This window comes from Typopeltis vanoorti, chromosome 8 (assembly GCF_054136105.1).
Source record: "Typopeltis vanoorti isolate ZY-2024b chromosome 8, IOZ_Tvanoo_1.0, whole genome shotgun sequence".
NCBI classification, from domain to species: Eukaryota; Metazoa; Arthropoda; class Arachnida; order Uropygi; family Thelyphonidae; genus Typopeltis; species Typopeltis vanoorti.
The window spans coordinates 27,379,337-27,400,425 of record NC_143556.1 but is presented as its reverse complement, the minus strand read 5'-3'; the positions used below and the strand labels follow the sequence as shown (position 1 = coordinate 27,400,425).

The window sequence follows — 21,089 nt, the reverse complement described above, 5'->3', positions numbered from 1 at the left end:
GGTTTTTTGAATAATAATAAGAATAATTATAATAGTCCTTAATGACTTATAAAACTATCAGTTGATTTATAAACAAGGTACAAATCTTAAATGTTAAATTCATGCATACCTAATGAGACTGCTATATTTAATGTAAGCTTGATTTGCTCCAAGTATGTTATTCCCCACATACCCAACCTATATGGAGTAAGATAACAACATGTTTCATTTTATTTTTGTTAGAATGTTTCAAATTCATATCCGTGATGGTGCATTGACTTCAGGATCAACATGTTGTGTTCTAAAGAATGAAGCTCAATGATAAAAAAAATGAAAATATTTAATGTAAATATATAATTTTATACAACAGATAATACAGACAAAGAATATTAAATGGCCGTTTTAAGAATTATGTAAATGAGTTCAGTAATATTCTCTCATATTGTGACTTTCCCAACTAATTCAATGCTGAGAGATAATGCAAAATATTTTACAAAACAAACTGATTATAGCTGCAAACTTACCTCCTGCCCAAATAGCAGTCACTCCTTCTGGTCTCTTCCCAAGGCCATGGGTGCAAATTTTGCCCAAGGTTTCCACCACTCTCACATCTGGATGTTACTGTAGTTTCCTCCCTCACCTAAAGACAAGGCCAACTTACTGACATCACTCTTCTCTTCAAATTCCTGCATTGATGACCTGGGCAAAGTTCCCTACACTAACAGAAATGGCTCCCTTCATGCTGCCCATAGTCTTCTGAGAAAAAGAAATTCAAAGACTCCCAATAACCTGAACACAAACAAGGAATCTGGTCCTGATATCCCACATATTGTGTTGAAAAATAGTGCCCCAGAACTAACACATATCCTGTATTGCCTCTTCAATCTATTCTATTTGACTGGCATCTACCTCTCCAACAGCCCATCCCAAAGAAAGGTGGTAAACATCAACCAATGAACTACTGTCAAATTGCTCTTACTTCTGTTCTCTCTAAAATTATGGAGAAGATCATCAACAACTGACTCAGTGACCAGCAATATGGATTTTTCCACTCACAATCTTCAGCTGATCTTGCTTTCACCACTCACTTTCACCATGGACTCAGGCCATGGAGAAATTTGGAGAAACTCACATGGTTGCAATTGACATTTCAAAGGCATTTGATCGGGTTTGGCACAGTGGCCTACTTAACAAACTGCCATCCTATGGTCTGCCTTCCTCACTCTGCAACTGGATCACCAACTTTCTCACTGGTTGCTGACTACGTGTCATGGTGGACAGTTTACTCTCCTCAGATTTCTCCACCAATGCTGGAGTACCTCATGGTTCTGTTCTTTCACCCATTCTCTTCCTCTTGTAAATAAATGACCTGCTCTCTCAGACTTCCAGTTCTATCCATAGCTTTGCCGATGACAGTAAACTCCATTTCGCCTTTCGCCAAACTTTGAAGTGCTCAAGTATTAGAATCCTCAAGCTCTACCATGACCAGGGACCCTGATCTCACATCTCCTAGCTATATCTCAGTGGAACAAGGCAACCTTGTAAACTTCAGTGCTACCAAAAATCAGTTCTGTCTGATCTCTCGCAAGAAAGAACTCACATCCCCTCCCCCCCTCACCCTCACCTTCAGTAATGCTGAGATATCCAAACACGATAAGATTTCTCTACTCTGACTGACGTGCACCTTTGATCTTTCCTGGTACAACCACATTTCAACTGTAGATTCTGTAGATGCCAAAAAACTTGGTGTACGTTTTCACACAAGACATTACTTCACACCTGCTAACACTATACAAAGCCCAAATTGGGGTTGGAGTAACAAAGTCCTCTCTAAGATTGCTAATTATATCCAGAAGAAGGCATTCAGCTAATTAATGATCCCTCTCTCATAGGCCTACTTCAATCCCCCTCTCAACAAATAAACAGATACTTTCATGGGCAGTGCTTTGCTGAATTGACCACTATTATTCCTCTACTTCGAAATCAATAAAACAAGAGACTCTGCTAATGAACATCTTGTAACTCACAGAACCAACTTCACTGCCTCCTCTTTCATCCCATCTACTTCGGCCCTTTGGAATAGCCTCCTCCACTCTCTCTCTTCCCCAAAGATTACAACCCTCAACTGTTCAAGCAAAATGTGAACAGATTCCTCCTTTCTTCTATTCCTCTTTCCCACATATGACACTATAGGTCTTGTGGTCTTTTGTATGGATTAGATTAAAAAAAAAAGAAAAATTATTGAAAGTTCTGTAGTCTCACTTGGCCACATAGAAATTACCTTTGCAGCATCTACAAGAGTACCCAAAAATAACTGGAATCTGAACCTGGCACTTGTGCATTTTCTAGTTATGGATGATGCCACTAGGCATCATGAGTGGGCAGTTTTTCATGCCAGTCTGACAGGTGGCATCATCCTGTGTGAACTGGTTTGTTGTTCTGGCTTCTTTTTTGTTAGTGCTTACAAGGCAAGTTTGGTGATTGTGATGACTGACCACAAGGAACAGAGAGTGTGCATGAAATTTTGTTTTCTTTTGAATAAAAAGTGCAGCTGAAAGTATTGTTATGCATCTGCAAGCCTTCAAGAATGATACTTTAGGTAAAACGTAGGTCTACGAGTGGTTTTCCCATTTCAAAAATGGGAACGTGTCAGTTGAGTACCAACCATGATCTGGGCCAACCTTCAACAAGCAGAAATGATGAAAACATCGAAAAGGTTTGCCAGGCAATCAATTATCATCAAAAGACAATTGAGCAAATTTCTGAAGAGATGAATTTGTCATGGAGTTTGTGCCAGTGAATTTTAGCAGAAGATTTGCAAATGAAATGTGTATGCTAAATTTGTGCCTTGTTTGCTTGCAAAGGATTTAAAACAAAACAAAACAAAACAAAAATATATATATATATATATGAATGTTTTTGCTGCGATTTGAGTGTGCAAGTTCTTAATGACCAGAACATTCTTCCAAAAGTTGTGACTGGGGATGAGTCTTGAGGCTGTGGTTATGATACAGAAACCAACAAGCATCAAGCCAATGGAAACATGCAAATGTACCAAGACCTAAGAAGGCATATCTAGTTCATTCAAACATCAAGACAATGTTTTTTTTTTTTTTTGATGTGAATGAAATTGTACACAACAAATTTGTACCTCTTGGACAGAGAGTGAACCAACAATGTTTGAGAAGACTGCATGATAGTGTGAAACGTAAACAACAAGAAATGTGGAGTAGCAGAGATTGGTGGCTGCACCATGACAGTGCCCCAACTAGGGTGGCCAGACATACCCCATTTACTGAATTAAATTTATAAAATACCCCTTTTGTAAAATCTTAAATGGGGTATGAAAAATACCTCTTTTCGGTGTTTCGGACATAATATCCATTTTTCAGTTTTCTGTACTAAATAAATAAATATTGACTATTGCCTTTACTGTGAATGCCACCAAGTAAGCAAAATGTAAATGCTATAAATCATATAATACCAAGTTTAGGTGATTACATAAGAAGAAAATTAGCCACAGGTAAATATTTTGTTGAAATGCATTCTCAAAGATTCGAAAAACAACTTTGCATCCTACTTATATAGATCGTTATAGGATATTTATATTATGCTTACTTTGTAATGCTCGGCACCTGTCACAGGCCCGACATGAGGGGGAGTACGGACTACCGCGGTCACTACTTTGAGATCTTTTTTATTTCATTGTATTAACGTAAGGCAATAAATTCTATAAATACTACTTTAACCCTTTTCACAGAATGTCCTCTTCATTGTCATCAAATACGGAAGAAGAAAAAATACAGAGGTTAAATCAAGAGAAAAACAGAAGATAAAACATCAGAATTATTTCAACGGGGAGTGGCAGAAAACTTACACCTGGGTGATTAAAGGAAGAACTGTTGATAAAGCGAAATGTTTATGGTGCAATTGTGAATTTTCCATAATAAATGGAGGTGTTTATGACCTTAAAAAGCATATGCTAAGTAATAAGCATAAAAAAGAGAAAGTATTAGCTAGTAATCCAACTTTAAATTCATTTTTTATTTCCTCGACGTCGTCATTAGTTTCGACTGAAGAACAAAAGACCATTGCCGCTGAAACTACGTTTGTCTATCACACAGTAAAACATGTGCATAGCTATCGATCATCAGATTGCATGAGTTCATTATTCAAAACATTATTTACTGATTCAAAAATCGCTTCTCAATTTACATGCACAAACAAAAATATAGCAAAAGACTGTGTGTCGACAGTTGTTGAGAATTTAGCAGAAATCAGCCATTTTCAATTGCAACAGATTCATCAAATAAAGGAAACATTAAAATGTTTCCTTTCATGTGTAAATATTTTTCTAAATCTAGTGGAGGAATTCAAACAAAACTTTTGAGTTTCTTTAACAGCCAGTCAGAAACTTCAAAGGATATTTCACTTTGCTTACTTCAAAAGTTGAAGGAGCTGAATTTAAATCCTGAGGACATTGTTAGTTTTTGCAGTGATTAATACCAATATTAATTTTGGTATTAATCAGAGTGTATTTACAGAATTAAAGAAATTTAATAAGGATTTAATACATATGGGGTGTCTTTGCCATGTCTTACACAATGCAACAAGAAAAGCTACAAGCTGTTTAGAAGTTGATATTAAATGTGTAATTTTAAAAGCATATAATGAAATTAGTTCACATAGTAAAAGGTTAGAAAATTTAAAAGAAGATTATGAATTTTGAGACTTAGAATATTCAGATCTAATGCGTCATGTTCCTACAAGATGGTTCTCACTCCTTCCAGCAGTAGATAGGCTAAACAAAAATTTTGAGCCAGTGAAAACTATTTTCTATCTTTGGAAAGATGTCCATCTATTTTACAAGATTTTTTTTGAACGAATTAGCTGAAGTCCACCTTTCTATCTTTTCAAATGCAGCAACCTGTGTCCAAAACATAATTTGTAATCTAGAGCAAGATGGTCCAATTATAATAGAACTATTTAACCTAATGGCCAATCTAAGAAACTCTCTACTTTATAAATTAAATGATCATTTTTATGGATTCATTGCTATACAAAAATTGAAATCTTGTCGCAAACCAGTAGAGATAAATTTGTTTAAGAAAAGGGCAGACGATTTTCTGAAAACTGGAATAATTCAGTACATTGAAAAAAGATTTAGTTTTGAAAATAATAAGTATGAGTATCTTAATGTATTCAAATTACATGAAGTGGTACATTTTGATCTTTTCTTAAAAGTTATAGATTTATTTAAAATTTCCAATATTAATATTGATTTGCTGTATGAAGAGTACGTCCTGTTAAAATCGTTCCATAAAAATATTGACACAGAAGAACTCAAAAATATCACAGATATTTGGATAAAATTTTTAAATGCATATGATGTACCTAATATTAAAAAAATTATTAATTTTGTTTTTGCTTTGCCTCACTCAAATGCAATGAGTGAGCGATATTTAGCTTAATGTTCAACTCTTGGAAAAAGGATAAGAACAGATTAGATCTAAAAACTGTTGAGGGAGAATTACTGGTGAAAACCAATTACAATATATCATGCAAATAATTTTATGCAGTTGTATTAAAAAATGAAAAATTGCTAAAAGAAATTTGCTCGAATAAAAAATATTGTTAGGTAAATACTTCTCTTTTGATAAAATAAATCAGGTTTACTGAATTTATATTGTAAGTGATTATGCAAGGCATATCACGAGAATATTTTCTAAAAGTTTACATTAGTGTTCATAACTGCCATATTTGACTAATTGTACCAAAATTTGACCAACTCTGTGTTTCATGCATTTGTATATTGTGAAAATCTACAAATATAGAAATGAAAGAATCTTATTATAATTGTTTGTTCTTTATGTTTGATTGTGCGATTATCCCCAAGGCCAATAATGAATACCCCAAAACCTAATCACGAATACCACAAATCCTTACTATGAATACTCCAAAATCTACATATGATACCCTAAAACCAAATTTTTAATCTGGTCACCCTAGTCCCAACCAACACAGTCTTGTCTGTCCAACAGTTGTTGACAAAAAAAAAATGGCGGTTGTTTCCCACCCTCCCTATTCACGTGATCTCTCTCCATGTGACTTTTTTTTATTCCCATGGAAAAAGAAAACCATGAAAGGGTAGCAATTCATTGATGTGGATGAAGTGAAAGAAAAGTTACTGGAGGCCATTAAACAGTATTGCAGTTGAAAGTTCCAGAACTGTTTCCAGAAGTGGAAAAAACATTGGGACAAATGCTCACATGGAGACTCCATGGAGTCCAAAGACTCACCGCTGGAGACCCAATCTATCATACCTCTCCTTGAACCCGTTAACAGAAAAATCACTCACAACTGACTGTAGCAACCCATTCCACTCATTCACCACCCTCCAAGCAAAAAAAAAATAGTTCTCACACTCCTATTAACCACAATTTCATTCAACTTCCAGGGATCACCCCTTCTTCTGATCCCTCTAGCCAAATGCTGAAACATTTCCACTGCATCTATCCTATAAAACCCTTTAAGCAACTTAAATATTTCTAGCATAACCCCTTTTTTCTCCTATCAACCACCTTCTGCAATCCACACACCTTCAATCTGTCCTCATAGGGCACGTTGTACAGGTCACTCACCATGTTGGTCACTCACCTCTAAATCCTCTTTTATTATTAATATATTATATAATATATTAATATATTTTGTTAATTTATTATACTGTTCTTCAGTTATCGACTTCAGAGTCCATATCTTTGCAGAGCAATTAAAGATGCATATAAAAACTTTCTTCAGGCTTTTTCTCCCCAGTTTATCTGGGATTTTTCATCCCGCAAAGCAGACAAACCAGCCTTGAGAACTCAACACCACTGAGGACATAGGATACACTGGGACGTAGGGCTGACCACTTTATCTTTGAACGGTTGAGGTCCAATGATAAATAAAACCCTCGACACTGCAAGGTAAAAGAGGGAAAAGGAAGATGAGATGAGATAAAAACTTTCCAAGATTAGTGAACTTAACTTGCCATTTATTAGACCTCTTTCGGCTCTCCTTCTTTGCTTGACTACTCTTCACTTCCTAGTGTTCCTGTTACTCAGTGACAGCTGTTCTAAAAACAGCAGCTAGTGCTCATGCTCATTACCGAGATTCAAAGCAAAACCCAAGTAACAACATGGCTGCTTTTGCTACTGTGCTTGCATGCTATGAGTATTTGACATAGAAACACTACAGTAAATGAAAATATCATATAGTTTCATATTTTTTATTCATCAGTAACGATTTACAACATTCAGAATGTTTTCTACAATAATTTTTTTCCCCTATTCAACATGAATATTTTAAACATATATTGGCTTGTAAAAATCACATATAAATGTTTTGATTAATATATTTGTTTTTTACAGATTTTTATTTATGTTTAGTGAAAAATTTATGTAATGGGGAATATCTTTTGTTATGTGATGAAATAATCTAAAAAAATATACAGTATACATGTGACTTGTTTACATTTAGTAATTCAAGTATATGCTTAGTGTTATCTGAGTTGCAATGTAGTTAAGCAGTAGTGATATTAGTCTCTTTTAATATTGCTAACCTGTGAACACACACATTTACAGACAAATACATTTCTCCAAATGTCAGGCTCTGTGACAAGCCGGTTGGGATCGCTTAAAGTTGCAGCATGTAAAATAGTGGACACTGCACACCAAGCAGAATATAATGTGAAGAAGAAGAGGATTTATCATCACTTCCATCATACACAACCTTCTGGTATCATTTAGAGAGCCAATCCATCTAAGCAATATACTGTCTATTCCCATTTTCTGCAGCTTGTACACCAATATCATGTGGTAATCTATCAAACACTTTTGCAAAGTCCAAGAATATCACTGTATATGATTCTCCCTTATCTAACAAACCCAATACCCTATCATGAAATGCAAGTAAATTGCTAAAACAGGACCTACCTTTTATAAATCCATGCTGACCTCATAAAAAATGCCATGTAAATCAACCCAAACCTGTTTTCTATTCCTTACCAATCTCTCTAACACCTTGACCACAGCTGCATTATACAGACTGGTCTATAATTGGAAACTTCTGTCCCAGAACCATGCTTCTGGAATGGTAGTATTTTGTCATCTTTCCACTTCTTAGGAACTCTACCCACTGCAAGACTTTCATTAAATGACCAGGTCAAGGACATAGCCAACTGTGGTACACAATCCTTAAGAATATGTAGTGATATCATCCATTTCCACAGCCTTATTAACATGTAACCCAGCCAACACCTGATCCACCTCTGATTTGTTTTTACTACCAATTCTCCTAATACTTGCCTCCCTTCTATATATTGCACTGCACCATTTACACCAGTGTGACATATGTTGATAAAGTGCTTGTTCAATAATTCCACTATATCCTTTGCAACTGTTATTCTGTTGCTGTGATTATCGCTTGCCATAATTATTCTTTCTCTTGCTTGCCATATAGAAGAAAAATTCCCTTGAGTTAACCTTGGTCTGACCAGCCAATCTCCTCTCATACTGCATCTTTTCTTACTTTATCATGCTCATCACCTTTCTAGCCTAACTTCATGGATCTGATCACCACCAATTGTCTTGTACCTCCTCCATAGTATTTTCTTTTCCAGTACAGCTTGTTTGATTTCACTGTTCATTCATTTTCCTCCTACTCGTATTCACTTAACCCTTGGTATGCAGTTATACATTGCTTTTGTCAAATACGGCCTTGTGAGTTTCCATGCATTGTCAACATCTCTTCTACTCAGGTCATCTACCAAATGCTGATGCTAACTAGAGCCTTCATAGCTCAGTCAGTATAGACGAAGCCCTTTGATAGGAAAGATCTGGGTTTGATTCCCATCCATGACATGATGAAGACCAGATAAAGGTCTTCATCATGTCATGGATGGTTAGTTGGTCTCATGTAGAGGTAGAGATTTTTTTCACCTGCAAACACAGACTTTTCATCTCTCAGAACAGTCAAACTGGCCCGTGATAAAATACTTAATCCATCACTAGGAGGGCTCAACCAGTCTTTAGGGATGGTTGAAGAATTGGGGTGGGACCCCATATGAATAAATAAACTGATTCTAACTGAATACAGAGTTTCCTATAATCACTCGCTTTATACTTCCACATATATCCATTTTTAGCAATAACCTTTTCTTGTTTCCTCACTTCCCAAACAAGTACCTCATGATTACTCTCACCAACTGGCAGCAGCATCAACACCTCATTACCAGCTACATTTTGTGAAGTTATAACTAAATCCAAAATATTAAAGTCTAGTTGCTTCAGTTACATGCTGCTTGAAATATTTATCTCTCAGAAATTCAACTAACTCTCTCTCTCTCTCTTTGTTCCTAAACACTATATCTTCCTTCCATTTCATATTCTTATAATTAAAGTCTCCCGTGAAGATCACCTTTTTACATGTTGAAGTAATTTGTCTAAACATTTCACAGTCAGTATTCTCTGCATTCCCTGGCCTATATAACAGGAGGTCAAACAAGGCAGGCATTAGATGGATGAGCAGTAGTATCAAGCTTGAACTACAAAAAAAGAAAATGTTATGGAGAATTTACAAGGAGAAGGGCGATCAGGACACCCATGAGCAGTACAAGGCTCAAGCTAGGAAGGTTACCAGCATAGTAAGAAAAGCTAAATCAGATTATGAGAAGACCTTAGCCAAAGAGATCAAGGGTAATCCCAAAGAGTTCTTCCGCTATGTGGCAAGTAAGAGGAAGAATGACTTCGGAAGGATAACCTTAGTGGGTGCTGATGGTATTGAGGTGACAAAATCAGATGTAATAGTCGAGTTACTGAGTGATCACTTCTCAAAAGTCTATCACCCAAGTGAGGATATCTCTATACCTATAGCAATACCTAATGTGAGAATTGAAGCTAAAGAATCAGAGGTATTAAATATATTGCGAAACTTAAATGCAAACACTGCGGTAGGCTTAGATGGAATATCAGCTCGGGTGTTGCGTGAATGTGCAAATGAATTGTCAACCCCTCTTACCTGGATATTTAATTTAAGTTTGAACTCTGGTATGGTCCCTAGGGAGTGGAAGTTAGGCAAAGTGGTTCCTTTGCATAAGGGTGGCTCTAAAACTGCAGTATTGAATTACAGACCAATCACCATCTCAGGAGTAGTGGTAAAAGTATTGGAAAAGTTGGTTAAAGACAAAATTCAAGAATGGGTGGATCAGGATATGATACTCTATAGAGGCCAACATGGTTTTGTTAAAGGTAGATCCTGCCTTAGCAATCTATTAACTATCCATAATAGAATAACATCAGAGTTGGACAAAGGAACTGGCTACACAGTGGTACTTCTGGATTTTGCTAAGGCTTTTGACAGGATACCCCATAGAACACTGTTACGCAAATTGGAGCAGATGGGAATGGATATTAAATTGGTGATATGGATAGGAGAATGGCTCAGGGAGAGATACCATAAGGTGGTGTATGGAGGAGCCGAGTCCAGAATGAGGCAGGTGACCAGTGGTGTGCCTCAGGGCTCTGTGCTTGGGCCAATGTTGTTTAATTTGTATATAAATGATATAGGAAACGGCTTAAAGGGAGATATTCAGTTGTTTGCTGATGATGCAAAGTTGTGTAGTGCAATAAAAAATCAAGCTGATGTTGAAAGTTTGCAGGAGGATTTAAATAAGCTGGTAAAATGGGCAAAAGAAAATGGATGTCAGTTCAATGTGGAAAAGTGTAAAGTCTTGCATTTTGGGATTAAAAGATTACCAGCTGTGTACTACATAGATGGAAAGGTACTCCAAGAGATTGATGAGGCTAGGGACTTAGGGGTATTGGTAGATAAGGAGATGAAGTTCAGAGGACACATTGCTAAGGTGTCTAAGATTGCACATAGGATTACTTGGTTGTTGAGGAACACACTGACATCCAGAGATAAAGAGGTTATTATTCCCCTTTATAAAGCATTGATACTTCCACATTTGGATTACTGTGCTCAGGTCTGGTCACCTGGATTCCTTGGAGATGAGGAGGCTGTGGAGAGGGTTCAGAGAAGAGTGATCAAGTTGGTGAGTGATATAAAAAATGCTCCCTACATTGATAGATTGAGAGCTTGTGGATTGCAGAGATTGGCTGATAGGCGAAGAAGAGGGGATATGATAGAAACATTCAAATTACTAAAAGGTTTTTATAGGATTGATGCAGGGGAAATGTTTCAGCTGTGTGATAGTGATGGAAGAACAAGAGGTCATCTCTGGAAATTAAAGAAGAGTGTGGTTAACAAAGGTGTCAGAACAAGGTTTTTTGCCTGGAGGGTGGTGAATGAGTGGAATTCATTGCCTGACTTTGTTGTGAGCTCTTCATCTGTAAATGAATTCAAGAAGAGATATGACAGATATTGTTTTGCTAGTTTGGGTCTCCCGCGATGAGTCTACTGACTCCATGGAGATACCCGTAATAATAATAATAATAATAATAACAGAGTTCTATCAGATATACTAGATTGTTTATTTCCACTTCACACCACACAGATTCAAAATCTGTGTACATGCACTATCAACTTCCACACTTTGCAGACACAATTTCTCTCTCCTCTTATTTTCACATTTCTGTCCTTCCTGAAAATTATATATCCTTTTATTTCTATTCCTGACATCACATCCTCCTCAGACAACCAAGCCACTTATTCCAATATCTTTGGGCATACTAACTCAGCTGTCTTGTTTCAAATACTCTTTACATTTGTGGTACAAACATAACAATTCTTGTGTCCATGAGGCCATTTCACTAGCACCAAAATTGTATATTCTAGCTGCTATACCACATGTCTTTCTTTGGTCTGACCACTCCTGTTTCCTTGATTCTGACTCTGATTTCCATTACTATCTGTCTCATCCTCACCTTTATGCATTCCATCACCTTGTACTGCTGTAACCACATCGTCAACCTCATATCCATCTTCCTCCTGTAGCAAGTTCCTTTAAGTTGTGCTCTTCTGCCTCACAAGCAGACTCTGATCATTTACTACATGAACTTCTTGGCTCTGTCTGCTTTGTCATTGTCTCATGTTGTCTTTCTCAGAAAAAAATAGCCTTTCTAAATGCCCAACACCAAACCCCTTCAAATACATTCCATCAGCTTTAAACCATTCCAACTTTCCTTCAAATTCACTCCACAGATTTACAAATTGTACCTCCTTTGCCTCACTCAACTTAGCCATCCTACTGTTCATTATTACTGCTCTCCTTCTCGGTTCACTGTTGTCATATCTGGGTAGCATGGCTACAGTTTTCCAACAACACTATTCTTCTTTACCTGCCGCAACAACTTTCTGAAGTCTTTCCTTTTGTGTAATGCATTAGTTATTTGCTTCATTGTTCCACCAGGAAAGCATGTTTTGTGCACTTTATTAGTCATCACACTTCTAATGATCGAGTCCCCATACAATGATATACAATTCTCCTTTCCCTCTTTCTTTTGTAATTCTCATCAGCCAATCTCTTTAGATGTTTAATATCCTCTTCCAAATGTTTCATTTTGCTTTCCATTTTCATCAATTCTTGCCTCAGCTCTTCTACTACGGTCCCAACACTTGCTCTCATTTCTGATCACTCCAATCTATCAAGACACTTTTCACATATGTTCATGCTTTCTTTCTTCTCGTTTAAGTCCACAGAAATTTCACATTTTTTGGTTCATACACATAGAAGTTTTCGCAATGCATCCACTTCAAAGTATCCAAGGCAAAGCTAGATCTTCGTACCAAAACATTCCGTGCCACCGATGTACTTTTCTTTATGGACGTCATTTTCAGAAGCAGAAGTTGTAAGAACAAACAAGTAACAAAACACAATATATACAATAAAAAATTTGAACAATAATACTACTGAAGGACATTTGTATTCAAACTGAAAAAAATGCAGCATAATTTGCAATAAAAGCCATACTATTCACTAATTAAAATCACTTTTTTTTAGCACAGCTCAAATCTACTGCTACATTCACTTGTGACGCTAGCGAGATTTTAGTTAATGAAAATGACAGATTAGTAACCAATGTAGGGAAATATATCCAGGTATTTCATCCTCCTTAGTATGATATCATTTGGATGTTGAGTGCAGAAGAGAATAGAGGAGGAGGAGGGGTATGATTTTGAGCAATAGGTACATGAGTAATTAGTAAATTTGATGTTAGTGTTGTCGAAGAACTTGGTAATATCACTGCAGGTATTGAAGTAATGTTCCAACAAGTTAGCAGCTGCCTTGATATACTTGTTTATCAAGAATCTTGCAAGGTGTTCAGTGAAGTGGAAAGAGGTCAAAATTGTTCCAGTTCATAGAGATGTTGATAAGTTTGAGGCTTGAAATTATAGGCCAGTCTGTGTATGTGGAGTTTTGAAGAAGGTGTTGGTGAGTATGGCAAGGACCAGTGTACAGAATTGAGTTGTAGTATAGAGTAATCTCTGTGATATTCAGCATGGATTTGCTAAAGGGAGACCATGCTTTGGTAACCTACTTATTTATTACACAAGGTAACAAATCCATTGGAAGTGGAGATGCATATACAGTGGTATATTCAGATTTTGCAAAGCCTTTGACATATTTTATACAAGTTAGTAACTAAACTATGGTTAGATGGGGTTAGATAATAGACTAGGGAATTGTATTGTCTATCTTACAGGTATTAGCAAGTTGTGTGTGTGTGTGAGAGAGAGAGAGTGGTGTTCTAGAAGAGAAAAAACACTAGTGGTATGCCATAATTGGTCTTTTGGGGACATTGGCATTTAACTTGGATCTAATTGTACCGAGATCAGTTTAATTGGAAATCTGCAGTTATTTACAAATGATGATGCATAGCTGGAGAGAACTTTGAAGAAGAATAGATGTTATACCTTTATAAGAGGATATAAAAAGACTTTTTGGGTTGGCTTGTGAGTGGGACTGTGTAGTTCATTATTGCAAAATGTCAAGTTTTGAAATTTGCTAAGCAAGAATAGGTGGTGGGGTTAATTTTTGAAGGATAGAAAAAAAATGAGGGAACCGGGAGTTGTGAAAGACAGAGAAGACCTAAAGATATCACAACAGATTATGCAGTGACAAGAAGGACCTTGAAAGGTAGAAGTAAAATTATTATTATTATTGTACGAGCACCAGCATGGACTCTGAAGACTCATTGTGGGAGACCCAAACTATCCAGATAATCTATCATACCTTTCCTTGAACCCGTTAACAGACAAAGCACTCACAATGGAAACCCATTCCACTCATTCAAGTGCAAAAAATCTAGTCCTCACAGCCCTACTATCTACACCTTTATTCAACTTCCAGTGATGGCCCTTGTTCTGGTCCCTCTAGCCAAGTGCTGAAACATTTTCCCTACATCAATCCTGTAAAACCCTTTAAGCAACTTAAATGTTTCTATCATATCTCCTTTTTACTTCCTATCAATCAACTTCTTCAATTCACATGCCTTCAGTCTATCCTCATAGGGAACATTGCTCAGACCACTCACCATCCTGGTTACTCGCCTCTGAATCTTCTCCACCACTTCCTCATCCCCAAGAAACCCAGGAGACCAGTAATTCTCCTGGGCCTTATAAAGTGGAATAGTAGCTTCTTATCTGTACTTATTGGTGTGTTTTTCAATAGCGAAGTAATCTTATGAGCTGTTTTAGCAACCGTGACAATATGTCCTCTAAACTTTAACTCTCTGTGTACCACCACCCTTGAATAGCTTTGTCTTTTTCCGAGAGTACAATGCCATCAATGTGATACACATCATGTAATCTGTTTATCCCAAAATGCATAACTGTATAGTTCAACCACAAGTGAGAGAACCCTCGACACTTCTGCACATGTCAGAAGAAGACGAATCCATTCTGATAATAGGGTAATCAATCTGTCTCATGGGATGAGTTGTTTATTATTACATGTTGGAAACTTAGCTTATGAACATTCTAGTATTTAAAGTGGTAACTATTTTGCTTGTATAACAGTTGGAAAATTTTAAATATAGTATTAACAAAATTTTTAAAAAAGGTATAAAATAAAAAATATTGTAAGCAAAATTTATTTTTAAGAAAGTTTTGTATATAAAACAATAGTTATACAGAAAAACAGAAATTTTTTCAAATGCACTTAACCATTCTCAAATTACAGTTGAGAGAACTCAGACACTTTAATGCCTTAAATCAACAAATTTTTTGTGGCTTGTTATGACTTTTAAAAAACCATGCATAAAATTTTGACAAAAATACCTTTATCAAATCATTTTATTCTTCTTAGTCATCTAAATCGGTGTCTGAATCACCATCATTTTCACTTAAATTAATCATCAAATCTTTGAATAATTCTTTGATAATTCCATCTCTATCTCAACAGATGCACCATGAGAGCAATATTTTTCTCAGTTTTGAACAGTAATTCTTTTAATCAACTGTTCTGAAATTTTAAAAAGTTTCGACATATCAATATCCTCAGTTATGCTGCGATGATGAATGAAATTCTTCACTTCTGGCCAAACATATGCAATAACATTAATATCACAATGATTATGGTGGTAGTCTCAGAGCTAGGAATCCATTCTATTTGAGCATCATGTCGAATTTAAATAACTTAGTTTTGGGTGAGTTTCTTTTGACCAAGTCGAGCAATTCAATTTTTCACATATCTGGGGAAAGAGAAATGTTATTTGCAGAGAGCCAATCCATAATGACTTACTCCTTATGGAGTAAGTCATTATGGATTGGAGAAATATGGAGGATTGATAATACTCCATATTTCATATGGAGCATTATCAATTATAATAATTGAAGATCATAGAACAAGACAATGAATATAGGCAGAAGCATTGAAAATATCAACTGCATTACGAATGGAGAACCTATAGAACAAGTAAAACATTTCAACTACTTAGGCATAATTTTTAGTGAAGATGGTAAATTAAATATGGAAATAATAAATTTAGTTCTGGGTCTGCCTCCCACTGACGAGACCTCAATAAAGGTTGAAACCGGTCTGGGTAGTGGCCCTTCCCTTAATGCATAGCATTATACATGTCTGCAAGGAGATGTGCTTTGCATTATGGGAGATACTGAGACAAGGAGTGATGAGAGCTTGGTCCACCTTTGCTACGAGTTGCCAACAGATGCACCACCTTGCCTCAGTCCTGAAGATATTTTCAGGCACAAACTTTGTTTGCTCACACTTGGATAAAGGATTAAACTAAATTTATTATAGTCTAACCAAAGTGAAAAATAAACTTCCTAAATATGGAAATAGACAACAGAATCAACAAAGCTGGTATGGTAGGAAGTCAACTGAATAAATTTATATGAAATAAGAGAGAAATTATTCCAGACAATGTTCAAACCAGTTTTAACTTGTGGATCTGAGAGCTGGGTTAGAAGTAAAACACTTGACCAAAGACTGGAGACCGCAGATATGAGAGTCTTGGGAAAGATCAGGGGCATGAACAGATGGCATCAATGGCAATATCATATTAAAAACGAGGATATTAGGAAAGAACTTGACATTGTTAGCATCCAGGAATGTGTTAGCAGAGCTAATCTCAGGTGGTATGGCCACTTAAACAGAATGGGCAAGGAAAGATTAGCAAAAAAAGTGTTCTCTGACAGGTTGGCAGGAAAACGACCCAGAGGAAGACCAAGATATAGATGGATTGATACAGTACAAAGTGTCTTAGATGATAGAAATATAAGATCTGATGATGTTGGAGTCTTGACAAGTAACAGACTGATTTGGAGGAAAATTGTAGATAGGAAGTTAGTAATAGTGTAAAATTTTCATGTGGTACTATCATATCCTGTACACCCCTTGAGGGTACATGTCAGGAATTTGATGATGATGACATCTTAGAATTCATTTTCCCATAGTAATCTCTAGTTGTTGATTTGGATTTGGTAAAAAATAACCCACCTGCACCAATCAAAATTATTATGCACAGTGAGGCATTTCCAGTTTGTAACACTTCATATCCTTCTTTAGATTGGCAACATTTTCCAAAAACTAAATTACTGCCAATCCAAGTTTCATCTAGACACACAATCGTTTTTTTCTCCTAACTGAAACATTGTAATGTTCTCAAGTACTGCATTCTAGATAAAACTATGCTACTTTGCTTCATGATAAGTTTCTTTTTATTCTGTGACTTTGAAACAAAATACGATTTCATGAAGTATTTTCCTTAAAGTTTCTCTTTTTAAATTAAAATTAATTTTTTCTTTCAGCACATGAATCAATTTAGAAACAGTTGACACATTTTTCTGGATTGTGTAAAATTAATGAATGTTTCTTCTTATAACGTCTACATCAAAATCATTCAGAGCTATGTTTTCGATGGATTTTTTCTCTGGCACTTTTTAGGAGATTTAAATTTTGGCTTATCTTCACTTTTTGATTTCCTACGAATTCTTTTAACAATCGACAGCAATACACCCACAGTTTCACTTGCGCATTTTGTGGCTTGAGAAATTGGAACAAGGAGACTGCATTCTAATGATTATTTTTCTAAGAATGTCAACACACCATGTGCAATATTCTTTTGCAAGCATTATTGAAAGGTTTGACACCAGAACTTGTTGATAGTACTGGATCCGTCATACAAATAAATACCAAAAAAAAAAAAAAAAAATCAGTGGAAATAAAAACAACCTTATTTATGGATGACCAGGTCCAATACTCTTGCACCTCGAGTCCCCTCAACTGCATGCTGCCTCAAGTAATTATTTCAGTAGCTTTATAAATTCCATTTCCTTTCTGTCTTGTATTCTTTCTTTCTTCCAGTCTATATTATCTCCATAGTTGAAGTCCCCTATAATAATCACTCGACCTGTACTCATTGTACTAATTCGCTGATGCATTTCTTCTAGATCATCCCTGCAATTCATCTGCTGTCACCAGTAGTACCCTTCCCCCCATCCTATCTTTGATACCTTCTCTGAAAATACTACATCCTTCACATTCTATCCCTGTAACTACATCATTTTTTTTTTTTAAGTCCTGATGTGCTGCACACACTAAAAAACAAACAGACTTAATTCTCAAGTGGTTGTCTAGGTTGAAGAGATGAAGCTAACAGAATGGAGCCAATTTTGGGTCTAATCACCCATAAAAGTGTCCCTCATAAAAAATTTCAAATCTTTATTTGGTACTCAACATGACTTTTTTTTTTTTGCACTTCAAAATCAGCTGTTTTTAATTTTTGCAAACTTTGAGGCAATTGACAATTTTTTTCATTAGAAGGAAGGCATCAACCAAGGAGATTTTGTTTATACATGTTCGACTATAGATTTGTATGAAACACACACATAAATTACACTTGTGGACTCAACCTGGGGCCTATGGTATAGAGTACAAAATAGGGGAAAATACACACATGTATTTTCCCCTATTCCATGGCAGATCCACATGAAAATTTTGTGGATCTGCCAAATAAAAATGACTGCCATGATTGATAGGGTGTAGGGGGAGGGAAAAAAAACCTCCTTTCAAAAATTATGCAGCTTCAGCCCCTCTCTTGATGATTTCATTTGGAATAATCTTGTTTTATTATGTGCTCACTGTAAAGTTTGACTTATTTTTGTAGGATATACTGGAGCGGGCCATGATTAGTCTGTATGCTGAAAGAGATGTTACTGAACCTGGTAGCTATATTCATCAGTTTCCATATCCATGTTACCTTCAAGATCAGTAAGTAAAGAAAACATGGTTGAAAAGTTTTACTTTTGAAATTTTGATAAGTGTATAAATATATACAGTCATCTACCATTTATCCAACCCTTCAATTATCAGAATGGCAAGTTTGGATAATTTAAGGATCAGATAAGTGAAGTGCTATTACATGGTGCACCTCTACAGGGAATTTGGTTCACGTTCAAGGATCATTGATTGGAAGTTCAAATAAACAGTAGATTACTCTATATTCTAAGATTTTAACGTAAAAATTCTTCTTAATATAATAGACTGTATATCATCATCATCAAATTCCTGCCATGTACCCTCAAGGGGTGTACATGATATGATAGTACTACATAAAAAATTTACATCATTACTAACTTCATATCTACAATTTTCCTCCAAATCAGTCTGTTACTTGTCAAGACTCCAACATTATCAGATCTTATATTTCTATTGTCTAAGGAACTTTGTACCGTATCAATCCATCTATATCTTGATCTTTCTCTGGGTCGTTTTCCTGCCAACCTGGCAGAGAACACTTGTTTTGCTAATATTTCCTTGCCCATTCTGTTTAAGTGACCATATCACCTGAGATTAGCTCTGCTAACTCATTCCTGAATGCCGACAATGTCAAGTTCTTTCCTAATATCCTCGTTTTTAATATGATATTGCCATTGATGCCATCTGTTCACGCCTCTATTCTTTCTCAGGACTCTCATATCTGCGGTCTCTAGTCTTTGTTCAAGTGTTTTACTTCTGAACCAGCTCTCAGATCCACAAGTTAAAACTGGTTTGAACACTGCCTTGTATACAGCTAATTTAGTGTTCCGACTAATTTCGCTCTTATTCCATATAAATTTATTCAGTTGACTTCCTACCATACCAGCTTTGTTGATTCTGTTGTCTATTTCCATATTTAATTTACCATCCTCACTAAAAATCGTGCCTAAGTAGCTGAAATATTTTACTTGTGCCACAGGTTCTCCATTCACAATGCAGTTGATATTTTCAACGATTCTACCTATTTTCATTGTCTTTGTCTTTTTAATGCTGACCTTCATACCATATCTATTACAACAGTTATTCAATTTAGTCAAGGAATCTTGCAGACTTGTAGCAGATTTATTCAGAAGTATAACATCGTCCGCATAAAGCAAAGAGCTGATATTAACATCTCCAATTCTGATATCAGGTTTAATACCACTTTCCTTCATAATATGATCCATATAGATAATGAATAACAGAGGGGATAATGTACATCCTTGTCTAACACCAGATTTAACATTAAACCATCTTTCTGTACCCCCTTCAATGCTAATTGCTGATTTACAACTCAAATACAGACTAAGTATTGCTTGATATAATGCCCCATGGACACCGTATAACTGTAGCGTATTGAATAGCTTCTCTCTTGGCATCTTGTCATATGCCTTTTCCAGATTGACAAAACTTAAATACAGATCTTTGTTATATTCCATGCTTTTTCGAACTATTTGTCGTAAAGTGAAGATCTCATCCTGACAGCCTCTATTTGGCCTGAATCCAGCTTGTTCTTCACCAAGCTTTTCTTCCACAATTCTTCTCAACCGTTTCTCAAGTATACTTGAATAGATCTTGCCAAGAACACTCAGTAGGGAAATACCTCTGTATTTCTCACGTTCAGTTTTATTTCCCTTTTTATATATGGGCACTATTAGAGCTCTACTCTAATCATCGGGAATTCGTCCCTCTGTCCAGGCTTTCTGAATTATGCAATACATAATTCGGAAAGACTTCTATACCACCATACTTCAGCATTTCTGGTTGAATATCATCTACTCCTGCTGCCTTTCCACATTTCAAGCGTTTGATGGCTTTTTCTACTTCAAGTATAGATATGTATTCCTGATTGTATGCCTGTTGAGTATTTTTTACCACTGTGCTATCACTGCTTGTTTCATTTAGCAATTTCTCGAAGTAATTACTCCATACTTCAAGGATATCTTTTTCTCCCGTTTTCATGTCACCTTTATCATCTCTAACTCCTTTTGCAGCACTCTTTCCTCCATTTCTAAGCTTCTTCAACAACCTCCAGAATATCTTACCATCTTCATGATATTTATTTTCTATGTTCTTGCCAAAATCCTCCCATGACTTTTGTTTAGCTAGTTTTACACAGTGTTTCGCTTTCTTACATTTGTCTCTGTATTCTCTGAGAGCAAAAGCTGACTTATTTTCCAGGAATCAGTGAGGGTTTTCTTCAAGGTTTGGTTCCTGTTCTCAAACTATTTTATTTTATCTTCAATAATCTTTGTGTATTTTAGTCTACAGTTCACATCTGAGAGCTACTCAACTTTTATTCGCTTTAAAACTTTCTTACATGTTATTCTTTTGAATATGAAATTCAATT

The 21,089-nt window shown here is 35.9% G+C and overlaps 1 protein-coding gene across 2 annotated transcripts in view; it reads left to right on the top strand.

Annotated features, from left to right (window-relative positions):
• The window catches only part of LOC150103869 (ATP-binding cassette sub-family A member 2-like), a 975,482-nt gene that overhangs the window by 245,334 nt on the left and 709,059 nt on the right, over nucleotides 1-21,089 (top strand). For both annotated transcript variants that reach the window (XM_090397162.1, XM_090397161.1), the window contains exon 14: nucleotides 18,609-18,712. In XM_090397162.1, the coding sequence (XP_090253288.1) occupies nucleotides 18,609-18,712 (104 nt within the window). The remainder of the gene's footprint in view (nucleotides 1-18,608; nucleotides 18,713-21,089) is intronic.